This window comes from Trachurus japonicus, chromosome 1, assembly GCF_045865225.1.
Source record: "Trachurus japonicus isolate A0001 chromosome 1, Traja_1.0".
NCBI classification, from domain to species: Eukaryota; Metazoa; Chordata; class Actinopteri; order Carangiformes; family Carangidae; genus Trachurus; species Trachurus japonicus.
Genome location: NC_140907.1, coordinates 24,816,849 through 24,837,313, shown reverse-complemented (window position 1 = coordinate 24,837,313; position 20,465 = coordinate 24,816,849). Strand labels below are relative to the sequence as shown.

Genomic DNA, 20,465 nt, shown 5'->3' with positions numbered 1-20,465 from the left:
TTTCAAAAGTGGAAGGGGGTGGGGACAAGGCGGGAAATTGACCGGACCGCATGGCTCCTATTGGTCAATTTCTCTGCAGGCCGGCAGCTGCTATAGAGAATGGATTTATTCCGTCCCTTTTGCTCTTCACATTGTGTAGGGATGTTGATAATATTGATCAATCTTTCAAATTGTAGACCATAGCTTTAATTATGTTTTACTTTTTTGATGTAAAATCTTAATTACAAAAGTAAGTAGTAGCCTAACTAGGACTGTTTGCCTGTTATGCAGTCAAAAATACATGACTTCCCTGAAAAGTCCACAAGCAGGGCTATCTGCTACCTCCTGTTCATAACTTCATATGCTTAGACTGTTAATACCGGTGTTTAAAGCAGCTACTAATCTGATTTTTTTTTTTTTTACTAGGCCTATTAAAGCAGAAGTAAGCGATCCGGTCGTTTTGGCTAATGCTGCGTTCCAGGCAGGCTTTTGAAACTGTAAATTACAGCTTCAAGTCACGACTTACGACTTTGTAGCGTTCCAGGCAACCCACTCGTGTTTTTCCGACCTGTTTTACCTGTGAAAGTCACTATAACGGCCACTCGTAACTTCCGACCGGTGAACTCGTACCAGATCGAACTGGTACGACCAGCGCCGTAACGTAACCGTGCGGGGCCCCCCCGCGGCCGTTCGCCGCGGATGACGGCGGTGATGACGGGGGGGGGTTGACGGCGGCGACAACATAGCAGAACAATCCTGCCTAGGAGCTATCCATGGTTACTTAACCAAAAGTCTCTTGAAATATCAAACAAAGAGGACTATGGACTGTGGAAGCTTGAATGGCCAAAATACAGAAGTTATCATGACGTGAACCATGTTGTGGTGTAAAAAAAAAAAAAAAGGACCGTTGATTCGGTGGAAACTCGGCTTAACGGGCGGGGGCGGGGCCCCCACGGCATGCGGGGCCCCCCCGCCTCACGGGGGCTGCGGGGGTATACTTTACGGCCCAGGGTACGACTTCACAGGTTGGAAAAACACGAGTTACGAGTTGCCTTGAACGCACCATAACGTCTTGTCAGCCGATGGAGTTAGCAGCCCCCGCCCTCGTCATGGATCTATTGGTCCTCGTCCCTACGTCACCACATTCAGGCGCATCCCTTGGCTGCACACACACTGCCCTTCATGCCGTTCTCTCTCCTCATTGGATAAAAATTGTAGGATACGAGAAAAGTTTTCTCCTCGGCTCAGAGCAGAGCAGAGGGACTGAGAGACCCGTGTTTCGGTCCAAACACTCTATGTAAGTGATTGCTGTCGGAAGACATAACTATTCAAGACTTATATTAACACAAAAATATCGCTTACTTCTGCTTTAATTGTCACTGTAGTTTTAAACTCAATCAAGAGTTTATTACTATGCATTTGTTAGTGACTAGGCTATTAGCTGTGGTTTATATGTAGCCTATATGTTACAAGAGAAGCCATATCAGACTCTGTTACACAGTCAACATAGGATCAGTTTCGTGTAGATTTTGATCTCACTGTTGACATTAAGACAATGTCCAGACCTATATGATTACAGTGCCTCTACATGCTTTGTTGTAAGGTGTGGGTGTGAACGATCTTGATCCTTGGTACTCTTTGATTTGCCTGAAGGTCCGTCTGTCATTGGTTCCAACTGGAGGCGTATCTGAGGCATAGCTATAGATGTGCTTTAATGCAATACGTGAATAAATACGAAAATTATTATTCACAACGTATGTTACAGTGTTTACGTCTCAGCCATGGCCTCATCGATAACTGTGACCTCATCACAGTTGCGCCCGCGGAACTGAGTCTCCGCGCGTGCTTGTTTGCTTCGGAGTAGTTTAGCGCACGGACACGTTTGTGGTTGAGCGGCAGCTAATGCGTGGTCTATCAAGCAGCGGTGGGGTTTTTTCTTCAGTTTAAAACCAACACGCTGCAGGTAAAAACTTGAATTTGAACAGACGAGGTTGTGTTTTGACGTGAAGCTGAGTTGCCGCAGAGACTGTCAGAGCAGCTTTTCTCTCACAGGAGCTCACACCAGGCTGCTGCTGCTGCTGCTGCTGCTGCTGCACCACCACGATGCTAACGACTCCACTGGACAGGACCATAACGTTACCGTGTCTGTGTTTGCACAATTATCTGAACTGCTTTAATGAGATCGAGTAAAACAAAAATTCACAATACAAGCAATCAGCAGTAATTCCCTCTCTCGCACGACCGAGCCTGCGATCTAAAAACAACTCACAGTAAGTTAATGTAAAACAACTATAGTGCCTATAAAGAATTGTTTTAATTGCAAGCTATGTAATATTTCCAACTTGTGGTGACATAATAGCTATTTACCACTTGGTTAAGTTTTACCATGTATTTAAACTGCTTTCCTCATAGCATGTAATTTAACTCATAAGTTTTACTTTGACTTGTGGCACAACAACCATGATTTTATATTTCATAACTGTAAAAGTTTGGAGCTGTTTGTCTGAAAGTTGTGAATGAGAAGTACAAAGCTGTTCCTATTATCTCACAGTATAAAAATATGTACTCTTGATAGATGGATGAATCCATGTTTTCATTTGACTTCTTTTTATCTGCTCTATGATTTTTTTTGTTCTCTACCCCCAGCAGAAATTGGCTTCCATAACCATTTGATCCATAAAACAAGTCCAAAATCAAAGATATTACAATGTACTATGATGCTATGACAAGGAAAAGCTGTAACTTCTCACATATGAGAAGCTGGAACTATTCTGCATTTTTGCTCAATAAGAAATTGCTCATGATTAATTGATTATCAAAAAAAGCTGCAGATTGTTTTCATGTCAAGCAACAGGTTCTATTGTCCCATTGAAAGCTTTGATTTATATTTACTGCATTAATTTTCATTGGATCACCCAATCAGTATTTGAGTTAATTTAATCTTATTTATTGCAAGGGATGCCTAATACCAGTGCCAGGCCGAAGCACGGCCGGAGGGCGCGTAGGCGACGCCGAGAAGACCCCGCCAGGAACGAGCTGGTCTCTAGTTCCCTAGAAAGCGCCCAGCAGTGCCTCTTCAACCAGGACTATGGAACCGCTTTTGTCCACTACCTCCTGGTCCTCAACCTCGCACCTGTGTTTAAGGACTTTGCGAAGGTAATGACTGTTTACGCCACTCTGAAAACCAGTCTGCGTACATTCATTGCCACATATCACAATCACAATCACACAATCACTGGCTGTGTACAAAAATTACTCCCTTGTTCACCCATTCACTACTCTGTATACATAAATACACACTCTTAAGCTGTAAACTGACATTTCAGACACCATCATTTTGCATCGCCACTAACAGCTTTGAGTCGGTCAGTTTTACTTAAAATTATAGTTCTATGGTAAATATTTGAAACACTGCTGCTGGAGAATATTGGGAAACAATTTCTGCAACATCTCGGTTTCAGGAGTCCTTCAGGTTCACTCTCTTGAAATGGGCAGAGGAGCTGGACTCTGTGGGCCGGATACAGGATCTCTTCAGCTGTTATGAACAAGCGCTGGAGCTTTACCCTGCTGACGAGGTCATCCTGAACAGCATGGGTGAACACCTGTTCAGGTACCATCCTCATGACATCACTGTATAGACAAACATGCTCTTACAATACACCAACCACCAACACGAAGAATAATGTAGCTTCACCTTGATAATTCAGGTGACATTTTCTTGTTTGTGACAACATTTTGCTGCTCCTTTTCTTATCCAGGATGGGGTTCAGAGATGAGGCTGCAGGTCATTTCCACAAAGCCTTGAAGCTGAGACCGGACTACCCAGAAGCCAGGGAGAACTTCTACCGTGTAGCCAACTGGCTGGTGGAGCGCTGGCACTTCCTAATGCTCAATGACCATGGCAGGAACCAGAAGTACCAGCAAGCCATTCAGAAGGCCGTTCAGAGCGGCTGCAACACTGTACTTGATATAGGTACTGGCACTGGGATCCTTGGGTGAGACTTGGAAACTTTTTTAAAAACTTGTACGAGTCATGGTGTGCGTTTTTTGTTTTTTTTTACCAGCAAGTTAGATAGGATAGGATATTTGTTTTTTGTTTTTTTTCACTTACTTTTTATTTCAGTTTCATTCAAAATCATATACAGAATCAACATTCATCATATTATCTGTTTGCTCAAATTTTCAATACAATATAGTGCTAATGGGGACATGATAACAATTATGACACAACAAAGGCAACAGAGACAGCAATAACAGAATGATAAAATAAAAATAAAACAAATAGAATAAAAAGTGTCAGATTAATAATAGAGAATGGATTCAAAAGCATATCCATGGCAGGGTGCCACCTTTTAATGCATTTTTGAAGTCTCAGGGAGTTTGTTATTTGCTCCATTTGATATATTTCCCTTTTTTTCAGTCCACATATTGTATGTTGGAGGGTTGGGCTTTAACCACCTCATTGTAATACATTTAACTGCTGTAGCTAGTAGTTTTTGTAGAAGATATTTATTGTCTCTTCCTTCAATGCGTTTTGGTGATACACCTTGCACCGTTGGGTCCACTGTAATATTTTTACCAAAAAGGACATTTGTTTTAATGCATTCATATTCTTGTTGTGACTTTCTGTTCTCTGTGTGAAGCATGTGTGCTAAGAAGGCGGGGGCTGCTGAGGTGTACGCCTGTGAGTTGTCAAAGACCATGTACGAACTGGCCTGTGAGGTGCTGGCGGCCAATGGGATGGAAGGCAGCATCAAGATCCTCCATATGAAGTCCTTGGAGATGGAGGTGCCAAAGGACATCCCACACAGGTTCAGTTTACACTTAATCCCATTAACATTGGTCCTGAGAGCACAATACCTTCATCTGTATTTGTGTGTTTATGCAGCTCATGTCAAAGTTCTAAGATGTTTTATCTCCTGTTTTCTATCTAATGTTTTTTTTTTTTTTTAGAGTATCCTTGGTGGTGACAGAGACAGTCGATGCAGGATTGTTTGGAGAGGGCATCATAGAGACTCTCATTCATGCCTGGCACCACCTCCTGCTGCCTCCACAGGTAACTTCAATTATTAAACACGAGCTCAGGAAAGGGAAACAGAACTTAATCCTCCAGTTGCAACAGTGCAAGGTTGAACATTTCCATGGGCATCTAAAATCTGACATAGGTTTTCCCTAGGTCTCCCCCCCAAGCACCCAAATTTAAGCAGTGTAAAGTTTTACAATAAGAAAAAAACTCAGAAAGTCAAACATTTCAAAGTTCTTCACTGTGCAGAAGGTTTTTTAAACATCCGACAAATGCAAATCTCACTAGTAAACTGGAATTTCCCCCATTTTAGGAAGTCAGGATTATATATGTATATGTATTACTACTCTAATTCACTCATCTTAAACCCCACCTCAATGAACCTGCATTATCCCTGTAAGTGTATAGCACCTGGCAAATGGTTCAAGTAAATTGTATTCAGTTAATGTGTATTGTGATTTAAAAACATGTAAAAGCAAGTTTCTTGTCCCACAGAGGGGTGAGAATGAATTCAAGGACCAATCTGCAACAGGACGGGTCATCCCTGCTGGAGCCACCGTGTTTGGTATGGCTCTTGAGTCCGCCGAGATCCGCCGGCATCACAGGTAGGGCCTCAGAGTCAGTCTGTATCCTTGTGAACAGATCAAATTCTGTCCTGCAAACAGATGATCTGTGCTTTAGGTTTGTTTTGCAGCATCAGTACACGCCGTCTGGACCTGGCACTAAATTGCTTTTTGTTCACACAGGCTGGGTGTGTCACAGGTGGGAGGTATGTCCGTGGCTGCAGCCGGGGAGCTCCGCAGTCCAGTGAGCTGCAGCAGCTCTGAGCCGGATGACACCATGGAGCCGTACACCACAGAGAGGCTCAGCAGACTGCCGGGAGGATATAAACCTCTCACTGAGCCCTTCACAGCCCTCAACATAGATTTCAATAACGTGGAGGTGAGCAGAAACGTCTCTGAGAACCGGTTCTATGTGTCCAATGTAGCCCACATGGCACATTCACGAATGATTCAGGCGCTCAACTAATATATCTGCTCAACATGTAGCTTTTAACTAGATTCATCCACTATTAATTCAACGTGTTTTAACTTAACCCAACTTTTGCGTCATCTCTGTATCTGATCCCAATATTCGACGACATGTATTTGTTGCCCAGAGTCGACCAGAATAAAGTAACTGTGAGAAAAATCATTTATTTACCCGACCATATGTCTGTTGTCCCCATGAAACTATCGCGTTGGCTGCAGACGAGTGGCTGCTCATTATTTAGCCGTAACCCCTGTAGGGTTTCTCTGATTTATCGGCTCTCGTGCTCACCTGGTGCATCGGAAAGATTGTGTTTGTACCTGAAGGAGAATGTGTTTATACTCTAGGTTTATCCACATAACATGCAGAAAGGACTGACAGGGACAACTAGCTGTGACAACTGGCCTGAATCTGTGATGTAAACCCGCTTTAGCAGAGAGATCATCATCCAAATTGCTTGCTAGGAGCCAGATCTATTTATCTATGTATATTAAATCATTCTCTCCATGTGTGAAACTTCAGCTTTAACTATATTTGTGACGTGTAGGAGCTGGAGGGCCTGACCTCCAGGGAGGTCCAGCAGGTCCGGCTGCCTGTCGTCCAGGAGGGGGAGCTGGATGCTCTGGCTGTGTGGTTCCAGCTCCACCTGGACGAGGAGAATAGTCTGTCCACTGGACCACAGGAGGACACGTGCTGGGAGCAGGCCATCTACCCTGTGCACACCACCAAGGGTAAGATACTTATAGAAACACAGGAGAAAACGTGTTCTTTGACGACTGTCAATAAATTACTGGTCACTTTCTGGTCAACTTTACTTTTTAGGTTCAATATAGGCAACATAGTCAATCTGTATATCCGGGTTTTTTTTTTTTTAATTAATGTCTTTCTTTAATTAATGTGTAATTCATTGTTTATCTAGCTCCCCTGCCCTTTGTTCTCTGCTCTGTTTGTCGTGCATTTCCATGTTGCATCAGATGAGGGCAGTGTGTGTTGTAGACTGTATTGTTTACAGCTTTCAGCTCTAATGAATAATACCACTGATACCTGGAGGAAATATTTAAGCTTATTAATACTATTTTTACTATTGTCTGGGAATTGCTTATTGCAATAGGTTTATATAAATGCATACATTTCAATTTTTAACACATTACACATTTTTGTTTTTTTGTACAATCTTAGAAAGATTTATCTTAAAATCCTGAAATTTCCTCAAATTTTAAATATACGGCCCATTAATGAAAGAGTAAACTGTCACAAATGAATATATACAGTATATAACTTAAAGAAGCTGATACAGTTATGACAGCAAAGTAAAACCGATATACGTATGCTAAGCAGTGTGCTTACATAGATTTTTTAGCTTTAAATTAAGTGTGCTAAATATCCCAAAAAGCACTGTGCACTTTTACTTTTATCCGACCCGGGCCACTGTGAACTTAACAGCCACTGACATGAGGTGACATGTTCCAGTTGGCATCACAGTACATCATATTTCAGACAGGACGCAGCAGCATTTCACTGCACCACTAATTGGCTCGGGCAGCGTCAGGGGAGCCGCCACCTTTCCTGGTGATCACCAACATCCGTTTCCCGGTTGCTGTGACGTGTGTGCCGTGATCGCCTGTGACACTCTTTAGTGTTCATGAAATTCTTATAGGCAATAAATATGCATTTTCCCCAAATGCCTCTGACGAGCTGCGCGCTGACATGAAGACATGAACAGATGTTATTCCTGCAGGAATCCTTTCTGTGCCTCTCCCCCTCTGTCTCTGTGCCCAGTCCCCTGAATCTCATTTCTCTGTGGGGTTTGCTCTCCCTTCCTCTCCTCTGTGCTCTCCCTCTCTGCCTCTTCCTTCGATGTCTTCAACCATCTGAAATGTTACCAATGAAGCTTCTTTAGTTGAAGCTTAAAATTAGAAATGCTGAAGTATTCCATTCTGAATAACTACTATTTTCTTTTGGGGGTTTATTTGTTAATTTTTTATATTATTTGTCATGCACAGCGGGTGTGGAAAAGACCTTTAGCTCATACTTAGATCAGTATAACTGGATATATTTTTCTTTTTTTAAACACTATTGCATGCTGATTATTGCTAACACCTGTGATTTAACATTTACACCAAATTAATCCTTTATTCCTTCACATGCATGTATGTATGCAAGGACTGTTGATTGTTTTGTGTTTCAGTCAGTCAGTAGAAATATGTTTAAAAAAGCACATTTTTTTCAGGATCTCTATTTGAATAATAGATTATTATTATTGTTATGTGATATATTATTTTGAGTTTCAATTCCACGTCCCACATTAGTTTTCCTTCTTGTTTCTTAAGGTTTCGTGCTGAAACCTGGAGATGAGCTGATTGTTGAGATCTCATGCTGGGACGCCTTCCTGAGGCTCTGCAGCGTCGCTGTGCTGAGAGAGGGTCGTGAAATCCGCTTGGACAAACGCGCCGACTCGCAGAGCCCCGGAGATCCAAGTTTGAACCCGAACCCTGAGGCAGAACTGTGCAACGCATTAGCGTGTCTTCAGACCGACCAGAAACAAACCAAAGACTTCTGCGTGCTGGAGTGCTCAGAGATGGCGCTCATGAACAACCAGGATTACCACCGGAGTTTCAGCAGTGCGTTAGGGAAGCTGATCTCTCAGCTTAAGGTTAAAAATCTGAACAGAGAGCAGGGATCCGGCGCTGAGACGGACTCTACGGACCGGAGCAACCTGCTGTACGTGCTGGATGTGTCGGAGGGCTTTTCTCTGCTCTCCCTCCTCGCTGCCAGCCAGGGTCAGGTGAAAGCCTACAGCTCTATGGAGAAGGACAAGCAGCAGGAAGTGCTCAAGAAACTGGCTCGCTCCAGTAATATCTCAGAGCAGAGTCTGGAGTTCTGGCTCAACAACGTGGAGGACGAGCAGGGGATGCTGAAGAGGCCGTCCAGGGAGAAGCTGTGGAGCGCCATCATCCTGGACTGTGTAGAGACCTGTGGCCTGATAAGACAGAAGCTGATGGAGAAAGCATCGCTGGCCAGGTGAGTGCACGTGGAACCAGGTGCAGAAATGTTCCATAGTTTGTTAATATTGATATTTATTTTATGAGAATATATTTCAATGATCTGTACCAGGTGTCTGCTGGAGGACGGGGGGCGTATTTTCCCCGAGCGCATTGTGGTGTATGGTAAGCTGGTGGAGTCAGACACATTGCTGCTAGAGAGCGCTGTCCAGGGCCAGGAGCCCACGCTGGGTTTCAACATTGCTCCCTTCATCAACCAATTCACTGTAAGTAGAAGCTGCCTCCCATCGAAGTTCATTGATTTATGGTGTTAACTTTGAATGTTAATATCTTAGCTGAGCCCAGGGTTTAGGGTTAGTTCATAGTTAGTTAGTTGGTTGTTATATTATGAGGCACAGAATAAGCAACAACAATAAAAAAAAAAAAAACTGTCCATGGATCATGGCAGTAAAATTCTTCCTTTTTAGAGACACATTCACACTGCAGTCTCTGAAAATGTTGTTTAAAATGTAATGCACAATATGTTAACTGCAGAAATTTCATCACCTTAAACAGGGATGTCTAAGCTGTGCACTGCACAGAGGCCTGTTGCAGCACAGCATATACTCTGCTTCAGAGGCTCCACTATCCAATCAGTGAGAAGTTTGGTTTGGAGTAGCTCATCACAGACTGACTTTCAGTGCGACAGCTGACTAACAATGGCTCATGAATTGTTTCTCACCTCCTTGGCACATATAGAATAAATTACATAAATAATACACCCTACATGGTATCACACTGTATATTGTTGTCATAATATCACTGCACTATTATCACAATATTTTTGTACTATCTTACATTCATATAATATTTTCTTGCAAGATACGTCATTGTATAATTTATGTAAACTATAATTATTATGTATTTTTTATTCTTACTGTATATTCTTCTATTACATTACATCTATTACTATTCTTTCCTCAGTGATATTCAGGTTATGTAACTTATTATCACTATACTCACTCTCTCATCCTACATACCACACTCTTTACCCTCCACAGACACAGATTATCTCTCATACAAAAATCGAAACACATACAAATGTATGCATGAACACATTGTACAAACTCGTAATGCACATATTCTATAACAATATTGTCAAAGATTATGAAAAAAGAATATTCGTTAATATATTTTAATTAATATTTTGCCCAAAAAATCAATTTTATAATCTCCATACAGGTATATATCTTATTATTATATCTTTCAGTCACACAGAACTCACTTCCTTGAAATGAATTATGAATTCATCAGATTTAAATCTGATGTTATGTTAAAAGCGCTGAAACATGAAACATTTATAGCAAAGGGATTTCTGTAACCCGGATTAATTCAAAGGACATCACATAGAAACACACTTAAACTACACTGTTGAGCTGAAACTTCAGTCTTCATAACAGAAGTTGCGAAATCTTCCTATTGTACATCTCAGGCCACTGACATCTAGTATTCTGTCTCATGTTTCTGATGCAACCATCAATCTCATGTTCCTGATGCAACCGTCAATATTGACAGTTTTCACATACAGTATGCTGTGTTTGTAAGCTTGCATCATTCACATTCAGAGTTCGCGTATTAGGTGCAAACACGTTGCCTGAGGTGTTTGTTAAATAAGATTGGCACATAGTGCAATACTGTAAAGTTATAAAAATGAATCTCCAGTTAAATTTTGCTCGACTGAGATAATTACGCAGCCTGTGCATCCAGTGCTGCTCCCTGCCATGTGTGTGTTGAGCTTTGTTGAGCAAGGTAATTCACTTGGAATACCAAGGTCCAGGACTGTGTTTTCTGTTGTGCGCTTCTCTTTGATGTGTGTTTCCCAGCTGCTTTAAAGAAGCTGCAAAATCCCTTTGAATTCTTTTCCTTTATTTGGTCTGGTATTTATCTGTTTTTTTCTTTTCTTTTTTTTTCTCCCAGTATCATGTTTGTGCTCTAATTTTGCAGGCCCCTCACGGGACGGTCGTTTGTTTTAACAGATGTTGTCTTTGAAGCCCTCGGTGGAGGGCACTTTTCTAGCGCAACTGTCACACAAGACACAACACACAGCTTGGCCCAAGACATTCCTACCTGAATCCATCAGTGCACATTACATCAAGCACATCAAACAGCAGGCTCCGAGGTCTACACAACTGTGACAGGGAGGAGGAAAGATTCTTTTGTTCTGCAGTAAAGGAAACGGTGACACTTTCTGTGCTGCCACTTTGGTTTCTCCCTCAGCTTTTAAGTCTGCCACCCTGCAGCCGCAGCCTGTTTGTCAAGTCTGGAAGAGTTTGAAGTGGAAGATTAGTTTCTTAGCATCAATCAGTGATTGAGTGATTATCCACTGACACTAGTAATTAAAACTTAATGTTGATAAATACTGGTTGGCGAGAAAGCAAGCCCACATCAGCTTCTGCAAGACTCCTAAAACACTGAAGTTTTATCTGTTTATTTGATTATTTATCGTCCACATTCATGTCTGTCCTAGGGGTGAGAAAAATCAATAGAACGTAGTATTGCGATATTTCTTGTGGCAACATCTTATCAATATATGGACACCAAGTATCTTTTATTATGTAAATTGCTAAAACAAATTCAAGTTTGTAGTGCTAGATAACTAGAGTACTTTTTACGATTGTGCAGGTCAGTCTGTCAGCTGAGCAATACCACTTTACAAGAATAAAAGTGAAATGAACAAAAAAACTGAGGATTAAATCCTAGATAAAACAGACGTTGACATGGTTTTCCTTTCGGGACGTAATTAACCGTTGTAAAACAGTAATGTGTCACAATGAATGTATCACAACTTTATTGCAATGCTCACAACATGGCAAAATCTTTAAAAACGCAATGATATTGTATCGTGATGATATTTCTGTATCATGGGGCCTCTGGTGATTCCCCATTTTTCTGTGTTTGTTATAACAGAATAGGTAGGCAGTTCTTTTCCATTTTCCTTTCCACCAACATCGTGTTCATCTTTTGTGTGTTCAAGGTGCCAGTTCATGTGTTTCTGGACTTTTCCACACTAGAGTGCAGACATCTCAGTGAGTCTGTGGAGCTCTTTGTTCTGGACCTCATGGATGTCAACGCAAACTACATTAACAGAGAAGTTAAGGTGAGTAAGCCACATGCTGGACCAACATGCACTGACTCAGCCACTGTAGTAAAACAGTTCCTGAGCAACCGTCCATCTGCTGCATTAACATACAGCATTAAAAAAACTTGACCTGAGTCATACTGTAGCTCCAAACACAAACCCCTAACAGTACTGTACTTTCTAACTTTACATTAGTGGTCCTGCAGGAATTCAACCCAAAACTTAATATTTGAAAGTTCATAAATAAAACTTTTTATCTGGAACTGCCAGTTTTGGTGCATAAAAATATGTTTTGGACACTCATCTCCAGTCAGAGTCTATTAACTGTCTTCTAGTGATCTAACATGAGGTTCATGTTAGATCACTGTGAGAGCTTCTCATTGATCCAAGCTATTTCCCTAAAGTTCATTAATAATAAAATGCAAAAACTACAAATAATTTATTGCAAAGGGCAGAATTACAAGGAGCTATTATCTTACTTTTATTTATTTATTTATTTTTGCATGCATCTTTGTTTTTAAACCAATAGAAGCAAAACATGACATGGTATTTACAGTAAAAGTGACTGACTATATTAGCTGCTGACTGATCTGATTATGTTAGTAATCCTGTTAAGCCCTGACCTCTCTCTCTCTCTCTCTCTCCAAGGTTCAGGCCACATCTGCAGGCAGAATAACTGCAGTTCCCTTCTGGTACAACATCCACCTGGACCAGGAGATCAGCATTAGCACCCTGAGCCAGAACTCTCACTGGAAGCAGGCGGCTGCTGTGCTGCAGCAGCCCCTACAAGTACAAGCTGGAGACTGGGTCCATCTCGCTGTGAAGCTGCACAGGAGCACCATCTCCATATCGGCCCGTGTAGAGAGTTCCCCAGTGCCAGTGGTGTAATAATAACCTCTCACACCTCTTTGCAACTAGTCTTTTTTATAACGTTTCAAGTTAAATTTAGATCATTGTCATGTATTCTGTACGGCATGTATGAATACAAGAAAAGGTTTTCCCCATCTCCATTTAATTTTCACAGATGTTATACCATTCCTTGAATTTCCTACTTTAACCAGACACACAGAAGATCTAGAAAAACTAAACTACAAAGAGTTTTCCAACAATGTTGTAAAATTTACTGTAAAGTCAAAGGACATTCAGAATTTGTACTTATAACATTTCTAAGTACTATATGATACACATATTATAATTGTCCCTAGACTATGGATTGAGTTGTTTTTGTAAAGATGTATGTGGGTATGAATTCAAAAAAAGACAATACATGTGCAACATTTCCTTAATAAACAAAAGAAATCAGCAAAACTGTAGTTAATCAGATTTATTGAAGAGACTGTCAGAGATGGTTTAAATTAAACTGTGGAAAAATTATATCAGTTCTGATCATGTAAACTTGTTGATTTTTTAAAGAATAAAATCACATAAGGCAATGCAACATGTTCAGGCTGGACATGGTGCAGATTATCTTGATATGATACATTTATGCATTTACCAACACATGAACCTGACACCCTACACTGTACATTGAACATGTCAATATCCCTGCACGTATGACAAATAAGCTCAAAAAGTCTACGGGAAGAGAAAAAAAAAAGAGAGAAATGGCTTAGGTGCTTAGCTGCAAAGTTATTTCAGCTGAAAGGCTAAAAAAAAAGGATGGAAAACTTCTCCTCAAAAGAACCGAACCTGGAGTATAAATGCTAAACTGATGTAGTGTACGGACTAGTTCCATGGCACGTAGGACAAAGGCATCTGAGAAGACTAGTGACTATGTTTCTATCAAATACTACAGACTGAGCTATATGCAGTAAAGCATAGATAGGAATTTACAAGAATGTGCTGATTTTACAGTTTCAGACTGAATTGTGTTGTGTCTTAATACTTGGACTGTACCGTATACTATCTGCTCAAATCTTTCACAGATACATTGTATTAACAGTGACTCTGTAGCCCTAACCTACTTATCACAAGTTTATTTTTTTCTGCTGAAAAACTTCAGTCTTTGCATCCTTACAATTTGTTGCTTCTGCTCTTTTCATCCCTTCCTGTGGGGGGATACAAATCTTCTACTGGTTAAAACCAGTCTAATGTGCTTTAGTAAAATCGATTTTCTAACTTTTTAACTCACTTCAGTGTCCTCCAAAATCACTAGAAAACAAGATACAATGTGAAGATTAACATTTGTATTTTAAAAGTTGCATATATCTTTTTTTTTTCATGATCATCTGTCACATTTGAGATAGTGATATGACTAACAAATAAGAGTGTGTAATCATTTCCTATTTGGAAAGCATACACCTTCATGCTTCACTCAGACATCAGGAGGTTTCATGTAGACTCTCACCTTGAGAAACACCACAACACAAACTGGATTCTTAGAAGAAAGCTGTGCTCTTTGGGACGCACGTTAAAAGTGACCCTCAGTCACGCACAGTGACATTGGATCAAACCCATTCTGGTGTAGCTCGCTGAGCAACATAACTCCCTACAACAAAAACTGCATAAAATGCTTGTTATTTGCAAATCATCTAGTCACGTAGCCGTACCTTCACAGAACATTCTTGGAGCTGTCACTGGCAGAGGTCCATCTGCTTTTGCCTTTATCGGCAAATGTCTACAATTACTTTGTGGATGTGCCCTTTTTTTTTTTAAACAACAGTTTTGTTTAATGGTGCATCAGTTAAGTCATATCTGAAGGAAAATGGCAAGGCTGTAATTGGGTCCTGCCCAACCATGTCTGGTAGAGTCTGTCAGTGACATCAGCCTTTGATGAAAGGCTAGGTGATCACAATGAGATCTGCCTCTGTTGGTTCTTTGGTGTGGTTGGTCCTTTCTTCTTGGTCTTCTTCGGGTCTGGCCTCGTATCCTTCATCCCACGGGGCCGAGCTGAACCCGGCAGGAGCCGACAAAGAGTGTGGTGTGAGGGTTCTCCCCAGGCCTTGGTACTGACCATTAGGTGAGACTGGGTTGGATGCCGCCTCTGTGATGGCATCTTGGGAGCTTGACGAGAGCAAGCCAGATCTCTCACCGTCATCCTGTGCCTCGCCAAAGTAAGCCTTCCTTGGACGACCCATTACTGTTCTCCCTGTTAGTGAGCACAAAACGTGTCTTTACAGTCTTATCAGTGTTGGAGGATCTCCAAGACATACTTGGAGAACACAAATGTGGAGGTAGACTACCGGTAGTAGCCGGAAGACACTTACCAACATTGCGGACTTGTTCTGAAATGTCAGCTCTGACGTCAGAGATGTCCCACATCGCCATGAAAGAGTCAAAGCAAGAGCCCTCCTCAGCCTCCTGGATGTAAGGCTTGTAAGTGAAGCTGAAGTGATGGGCAATGGCAGCCAGAAACATCTCCACACATATGATGAAATCCTGAAGGAGTTAGGCAGTAAAACCAATGTCAGAGCTGTGAATTTACCCACTGTGGGACTCGTGTAGTATTTTATGTTAAATAGCTCAGTGTGAGAAGGGAAAACAAGTCAACTTATGTGCATTTCATATATAAACTTTTTCAGCTAGCCTACCTGTAAGCCAGTAGCAACAGCTTCCACACTTTGCCAGTCCCATGTACGTTTCTCAGAGATAATGCCCACTTTCACCAGTAGGGCAATGAACACAGCTTGCCTGAGAGAAAGAGAGAATAAAAAGAGGGTTACCAAAAAAGTAACAAGTGAACATGTAGTTATATATGTATACATCCTTTTTTTCCTTTATTTTTTCTGTTAGTATTGTTATTTTTTTAATTAATTTTATTTTCATCATTATTATTGATGTTTCTTGTATGTGCCTGCTTGTTCTATGTTGTTCACTGTTTGTAAATTTACAAAATGTGCAATAAACATATGTTTAAAAAAAAAAAAAGATGAACAACTTAACAGCCTGATGTCTCCGTCCCAATTAGGCACAAGCACACAATATGTAACATATATACAGCATTTTGATTTCGTAGAAGTATATTCGGATATATCATGTCAAGTTTGCCACACAATGTGAATTACCAGAAAGAGACGAACACCACCATTTTGACACAAAGGAATTTGCCCACTGGTTTGATTGGACCGAGCTCCTCTCTCAGGGCCCTATAGAACAGCACCAGGCAGTACATGGCAAACTAGAGGACAGGAGAACACAAAGAGAAATCTTGTTCAAGATAGGCCGCTCATAACACTCTGAGCATCTCTGGACAAAACAAAAACCAGTGGCATCATTACCAGCTGTGACATATTGTTGAAGATGACCAGGTACGTCCATGCATTTTTCGAACTGAAGTTTCCTTCATCGTACACTCCACACAGCTGACAGATCCTGGTAAAGAAGAAAGATCCACAAACAGCAGTCAAGTGAACAAAACGTTGTCATTTGTGTTTAAGAATATACAACTAAGTGCACGAAGATCAAAGTTTACTCACAAGGCAATCACTGTTGTGACGGGTCTTACAACTGTGTACTGCAACACTCCCAATTTGCATCTCAACAGTAAAACCCTGCAGAGGAGATGTATGATTTCAATTAGAAAGAAATTGGTTTAACAAAATCTCATTTGTTCTCGGTGACAATCTAATCTATTGAAGTTAAGCCCAAACACTTCAAACACTAATGGTCATAAGAAATGGTGAGTGAATCTTTGAGATGTGTAATGACCACACAGAAACACTGAACTGTGTAATTTTCCTCAAGAGCTTCTCAGACAGTCGTGGTCTATAATATCTACACAGAAAATGCAACAACACCATCAAAGGTTAAAAACATTCAACAGGTTAGCATTATAAAATACAAATGAGACAAATGCTGCATTCAGGAAAATGCCAATCCATTTGTTCTCCTTTTTTGTTTTGAAAGAGAAGGACAAAATTAACTGCACACAGGCACATTAACCAGTTACTGATGACGCCTGACTGAGGCTAATTTGAAGCTGGTGACTGTCATTGCTTTCCACTTCCATCTTAACTTTTCAGTTCAAGTCCAACAAATTACATACAAGGAAAAAAACAGATCATATTTTTTTATCTCTGAGGGACTTTCATTGTGCCTTTCCTTCAAAACTGTAGACATTTCACTGAAATCATATTGGAAGGTATAACCTAAATAATAAAATATCCACAACATTAATGGTAGGTAAGTTAGACCTTTAACTTACTCTCCCATTGGCCATGGTGGGCAACAGCAGAGAGGAGGCAGGTGTTTCTGCTGCTCCTGAACCTCCAGCATCATGACCAGGCTGGGGTACTGATTTTCCAGGTAGTTGAGCAAGAAGGTCATGAAGTTGTAGATGACGTAGGCCTCGTAGCACTCTCTGCACGTGTCCACATAAATTGCAATGCTGGGGTATTTCAGTGCAATCCACTAAAAAATAAAAAGAGTGATCACACTAAGAAGAGGCATTTCACACTTCTGCAAATTGCTTGCAAGTTTGTCAACACATTGGTCCCTCAAAATTGATTGAATAAGACACAACTTACACTATCCAAGCTGTAGATTGGGACCATCCATAATATCCTAAAAAGTCATCAAAATGAAATTAATAATATATTTTAATTATAAAAACAGTTTCAGATGACTGCTCATGGATGACATAGTACTTGTTAACATCCTTACCTGATGATAGGTTTCTGAAGCTCTGGCTGGGTGTAGTGAACCAGATGCTGGAGAATACCCCATAATGATATGGGTATGGTCATGAAAACAAATATCCCAGCAATGAACCATGCTTTATTATGCGTGCCAACCTGTCATTAGATGAAAAGAAAGAATCAACACATTAAGCTCTGCATTAAAATCTGAGAAACCCAGCACTAATGTTAAACATATTTAATAAATAAGGAATTTTCAAGCCCGAAATTACTTCTTTTTTTTCATAAATTAACATTAAAATGTGTATTATTTCATTCTGAAATTGAGGGAAGTACTACTATAAATAAGCACAAAATTGTTGTTGTGTTACTCAAACCAGTGTAAGTACAGCAGTGGAGTATCACATGTGTTTGGTTACATTGCATACCTTTGTGTTAAACTAACAGAGGTCCTAGAAATTAAATTACAAACAACATGTCAGTCCTCAATCAGCTGCTGAAATACAACTGACCTCTGACTTCTGCAGCTCCCAGATGCACAGGGGCAAGACGACTAACAGCAACAAAATATACAGCACGACGACCAACGGCCGGATCCATCTTCTCCAATTCCCACAGGAACAAGGCATCTTGACATGAAGACACTGCGAGGCCTCTGAAACTGGCCTCGGGCTCAGAAGCAGCAGCAGCGACAAAAACACAACAACTTGATAATAAACTCGTCTAGAAAACGCTGCTAAAGCTCCACACACATCTAACGTTAGCTCCGCATTGTTTCTCTCTTTTAACGACCGACTGCGACCTGAGACAAACCGTCACTGTTAACACATAGTGTGTGTGTGTGTGTGTTACCTCTTCCACTGATGTTAGGTTCCCATTCATGTGGGTCAAAGCTGATAATTAACAGCTCATATGACTCGATTTCACCAAGCTAGGTGGCTAACGTTAGCTCATCAGCTGTTTCACCATCATGTAAACAAACAAAGCTGATGATCCATGCTGCTTTAAACTCTTAAGAGTTTCTCAATATGTGACACAATAAAGTCAAAACTCGACATTAAGACACTAATCGACACTCGAGATAAACGTAAACTTATTCGTATTAAAAGGACGGTTTGCCTTTGTAGGTAAAAGTTTCCAAAAAGTAATTTGCTGTTGGGATCGTCGTCCTTCCTGTTGTCGACGCTTTTTGTCCCGCCCACACTGCGGACGTTGATTGGCCGTACGGAGGAAATCAACCAATGAATGAAGAGATATTGTGCGTTCCAAGATATGACGTCACGCGTGGCTAGTTCGGTTGGCTCTGCATTCAGCGTTGACCACAGGAGGAGCCGTGTTTTTGCCACCAGATGGCAATGTAAATTAACAATTTCCAGGACACCAGACCAGACCTAAAGTTTATTGTGCAGCACAGGATTAAATAAATAAGAATAATGATTATATATATAATAGAACAGGACTCTGATATTTTCTACCTACACTATGAAGCAGTATGAAGGCTATCGAGAACTTGTAGCCTTTTGTTTAGGCAGGTGGGATTTCATATCGACAGAAGCACACTTTATGAGATTAATGATGGCTGCACTCAATGATGGCATTATGTATGCTGACACACTGAGGTGGAACATCTATCTATCTATCTATCTATCTATCTATCTATCTATCTATCTATCAACATGTATCCTATCCAAATATCGAGAATATCATTGCAATTTTCATTTCTATTTTCATGATGAAGGGAAATAGCCACATGTTTTCCATTTACACACACACACACACACACACACACACGCACACACACACACACACACACGTATAGCCTATGTATAATTTTTTTGCACAGTTTTCCCAGGTTTTTGCAATGTCTTATGTGTATGTGTTATACAACATGATTAAAAAATAAGAACCAGTGCCTTTTCTGAATGTGTGTGCATGCATGTGTGTATGTCTGTGCCTGTGTGTCTCCTAAAATGAGGGGAGGCAGTACTCTCCTTACTGTTGCACCATGTCTCCACTGCCCCACAGTCACAGAAATCACTGGTTGTTGCAGGACAGATTGTTCATGAATTTTGAATTGATCCTTTTGGCTTTTATGAATTAGAAATAGTCTTTGCCACAAGTCGTGCAAGCGAATGCCATGGTAGATAGCTTGGAGGGATTGCCATGCAAAGTGACGTACAGGGTACAGCCGTGTAAAGGCAGGGTAGATAAACATATGCTGTGTTTGATCAGACCCAAAACATATTTCAGAATACAGGATGTGGCGTCCATCACGTCTCAGTGAATCATAGCCATAACTGTAGGGTGAAGCAGCTTGAATATTATGCGCCTCACAGGAGACACACATAGATGAGGATAAGCAGAATGGATAGGTCTGAGGGATAATAATAATCAATGCACAACAAAAGAGGAGACATACTGTCTGATTCCTGAGAGATAATGTATCAACCAGAGTGCACCTCCTTTGTCTGAGGAATACACAAGCCCACGATTGTTCAGCAATTACTTATTTATCTTAATACGTCTGCCATAGGCCTTTGTGTCAGGAAATGTTCAGGCTCACTGAGGGTGTTCACTTCAGTTCATCTGTTCCTGAACAACAACATAAGTGTTGTAGGATGGAGTTGAAGAAGCTCCTCAAAGTCATACAGCGAGAAAAAGAGTTAGATGAAAACAAGAGTTTGCTTTGCTTTATGCCACACTGAGCATCTTGTGAGGGGTAAATCTGGTAGTATTCT

General features: G+C 40.9%; 2 protein-coding genes across 2 annotated transcripts; one reads left to right on the top strand and one right to left on the bottom strand.

The window, feature by feature from the left end:
- The first annotated feature begins 1,678 nt into the window (after positions 1 to 1,678).
- Positions 1,679 to 13,459, top strand: prmt9 (protein arginine methyltransferase 9). The gene is made up of 13 exons (XM_085782097.1): positions 1,679 to 2,249; positions 2,936 to 3,135; positions 3,441 to 3,589; positions 3,738 to 3,974; positions 4,623 to 4,790; positions 4,933 to 5,035; positions 5,498 to 5,607; positions 5,749 to 5,944; positions 6,579 to 6,762; positions 8,362 to 9,052; positions 9,146 to 9,299; positions 12,047 to 12,169; positions 12,800 to 13,459. The coding sequence occupies exons 2-13, from the start codon at positions 2,938 to 2,940 to the stop codon at positions 13,037 to 13,039; spliced, it is 2,553 nt and encodes an 850-aa protein (XP_085638223.1). The 5' UTR covers positions 1,679 to 2,249; positions 2,936 to 2,937; the 3' UTR covers positions 13,040 to 13,459.
- Position 13,460: 1 nt separating this feature from the next.
- On the bottom strand, positions 13,461 to 18,914 carry tmem184c (transmembrane protein 184C). The gene is made up of 10 exons (XM_085782110.1): positions 18,240 to 18,914; positions 17,753 to 17,883; positions 17,617 to 17,653; positions 17,295 to 17,500; positions 16,567 to 16,641; positions 16,369 to 16,462; positions 16,156 to 16,268; positions 15,682 to 15,781; positions 15,358 to 15,529; positions 13,461 to 15,239 (listed from the first exon to the last, which is right to left on the bottom strand). Exons 1-10 carry the CDS (start codon positions 18,354 to 18,356, stop codon positions 14,932 to 14,934), a joined length of 1,353 nt encoding a protein of 450 aa, XP_085638236.1. The 5' UTR covers positions 18,357 to 18,914; the 3' UTR covers positions 13,461 to 14,931.
- Positions 18,915 to 20,465: the final 1,551 nt, after the last annotated feature.

Bases quoted from the DNA above. Each gene is read 5' to 3' on its own strand.
- prmt9 (XM_085782097.1), top strand. From the start codon at position 2,938: ATGCCTAATACCAGTGCCAGGCCGAAGCACGGCCGGAGGGCGCGTAGG. The intron at 5,945-6,578 runs GTGAGCAGAAAC...TGTGACGTGTAG, and splicing joins TAGATTTCAATAACGTGGAG to GAGCTGGAGGGCCTGACCTC. The intron at 9,300-12,046 runs GTAAGTAGAAGC...TGTGTGTTCAAG, and splicing joins CCTTCATCAACCAATTCACT to GTGCCAGTTCATGTGTTTCT.
- tmem184c (XM_085782110.1), bottom strand. From the start codon at position 18,356: ATGCCTTGTTCCTGTGGGAATTGGAGAAGATGGATCCGGCCGTTGGTC. The intron at 17,884-18,239 runs GTCAGTTGTATT...ATCTAATGACAG, and splicing joins GGGAGCTGCAGAAGTCAGAG to GTTGGCACGCATAATAAAGC. The intron at 15,530-15,681 runs GTAGGCTAGCTG...TAACTCCTTCAG, and splicing joins CTGTTGCTACTGGCTTACAG to GATTTCATCATATGTGTGGA.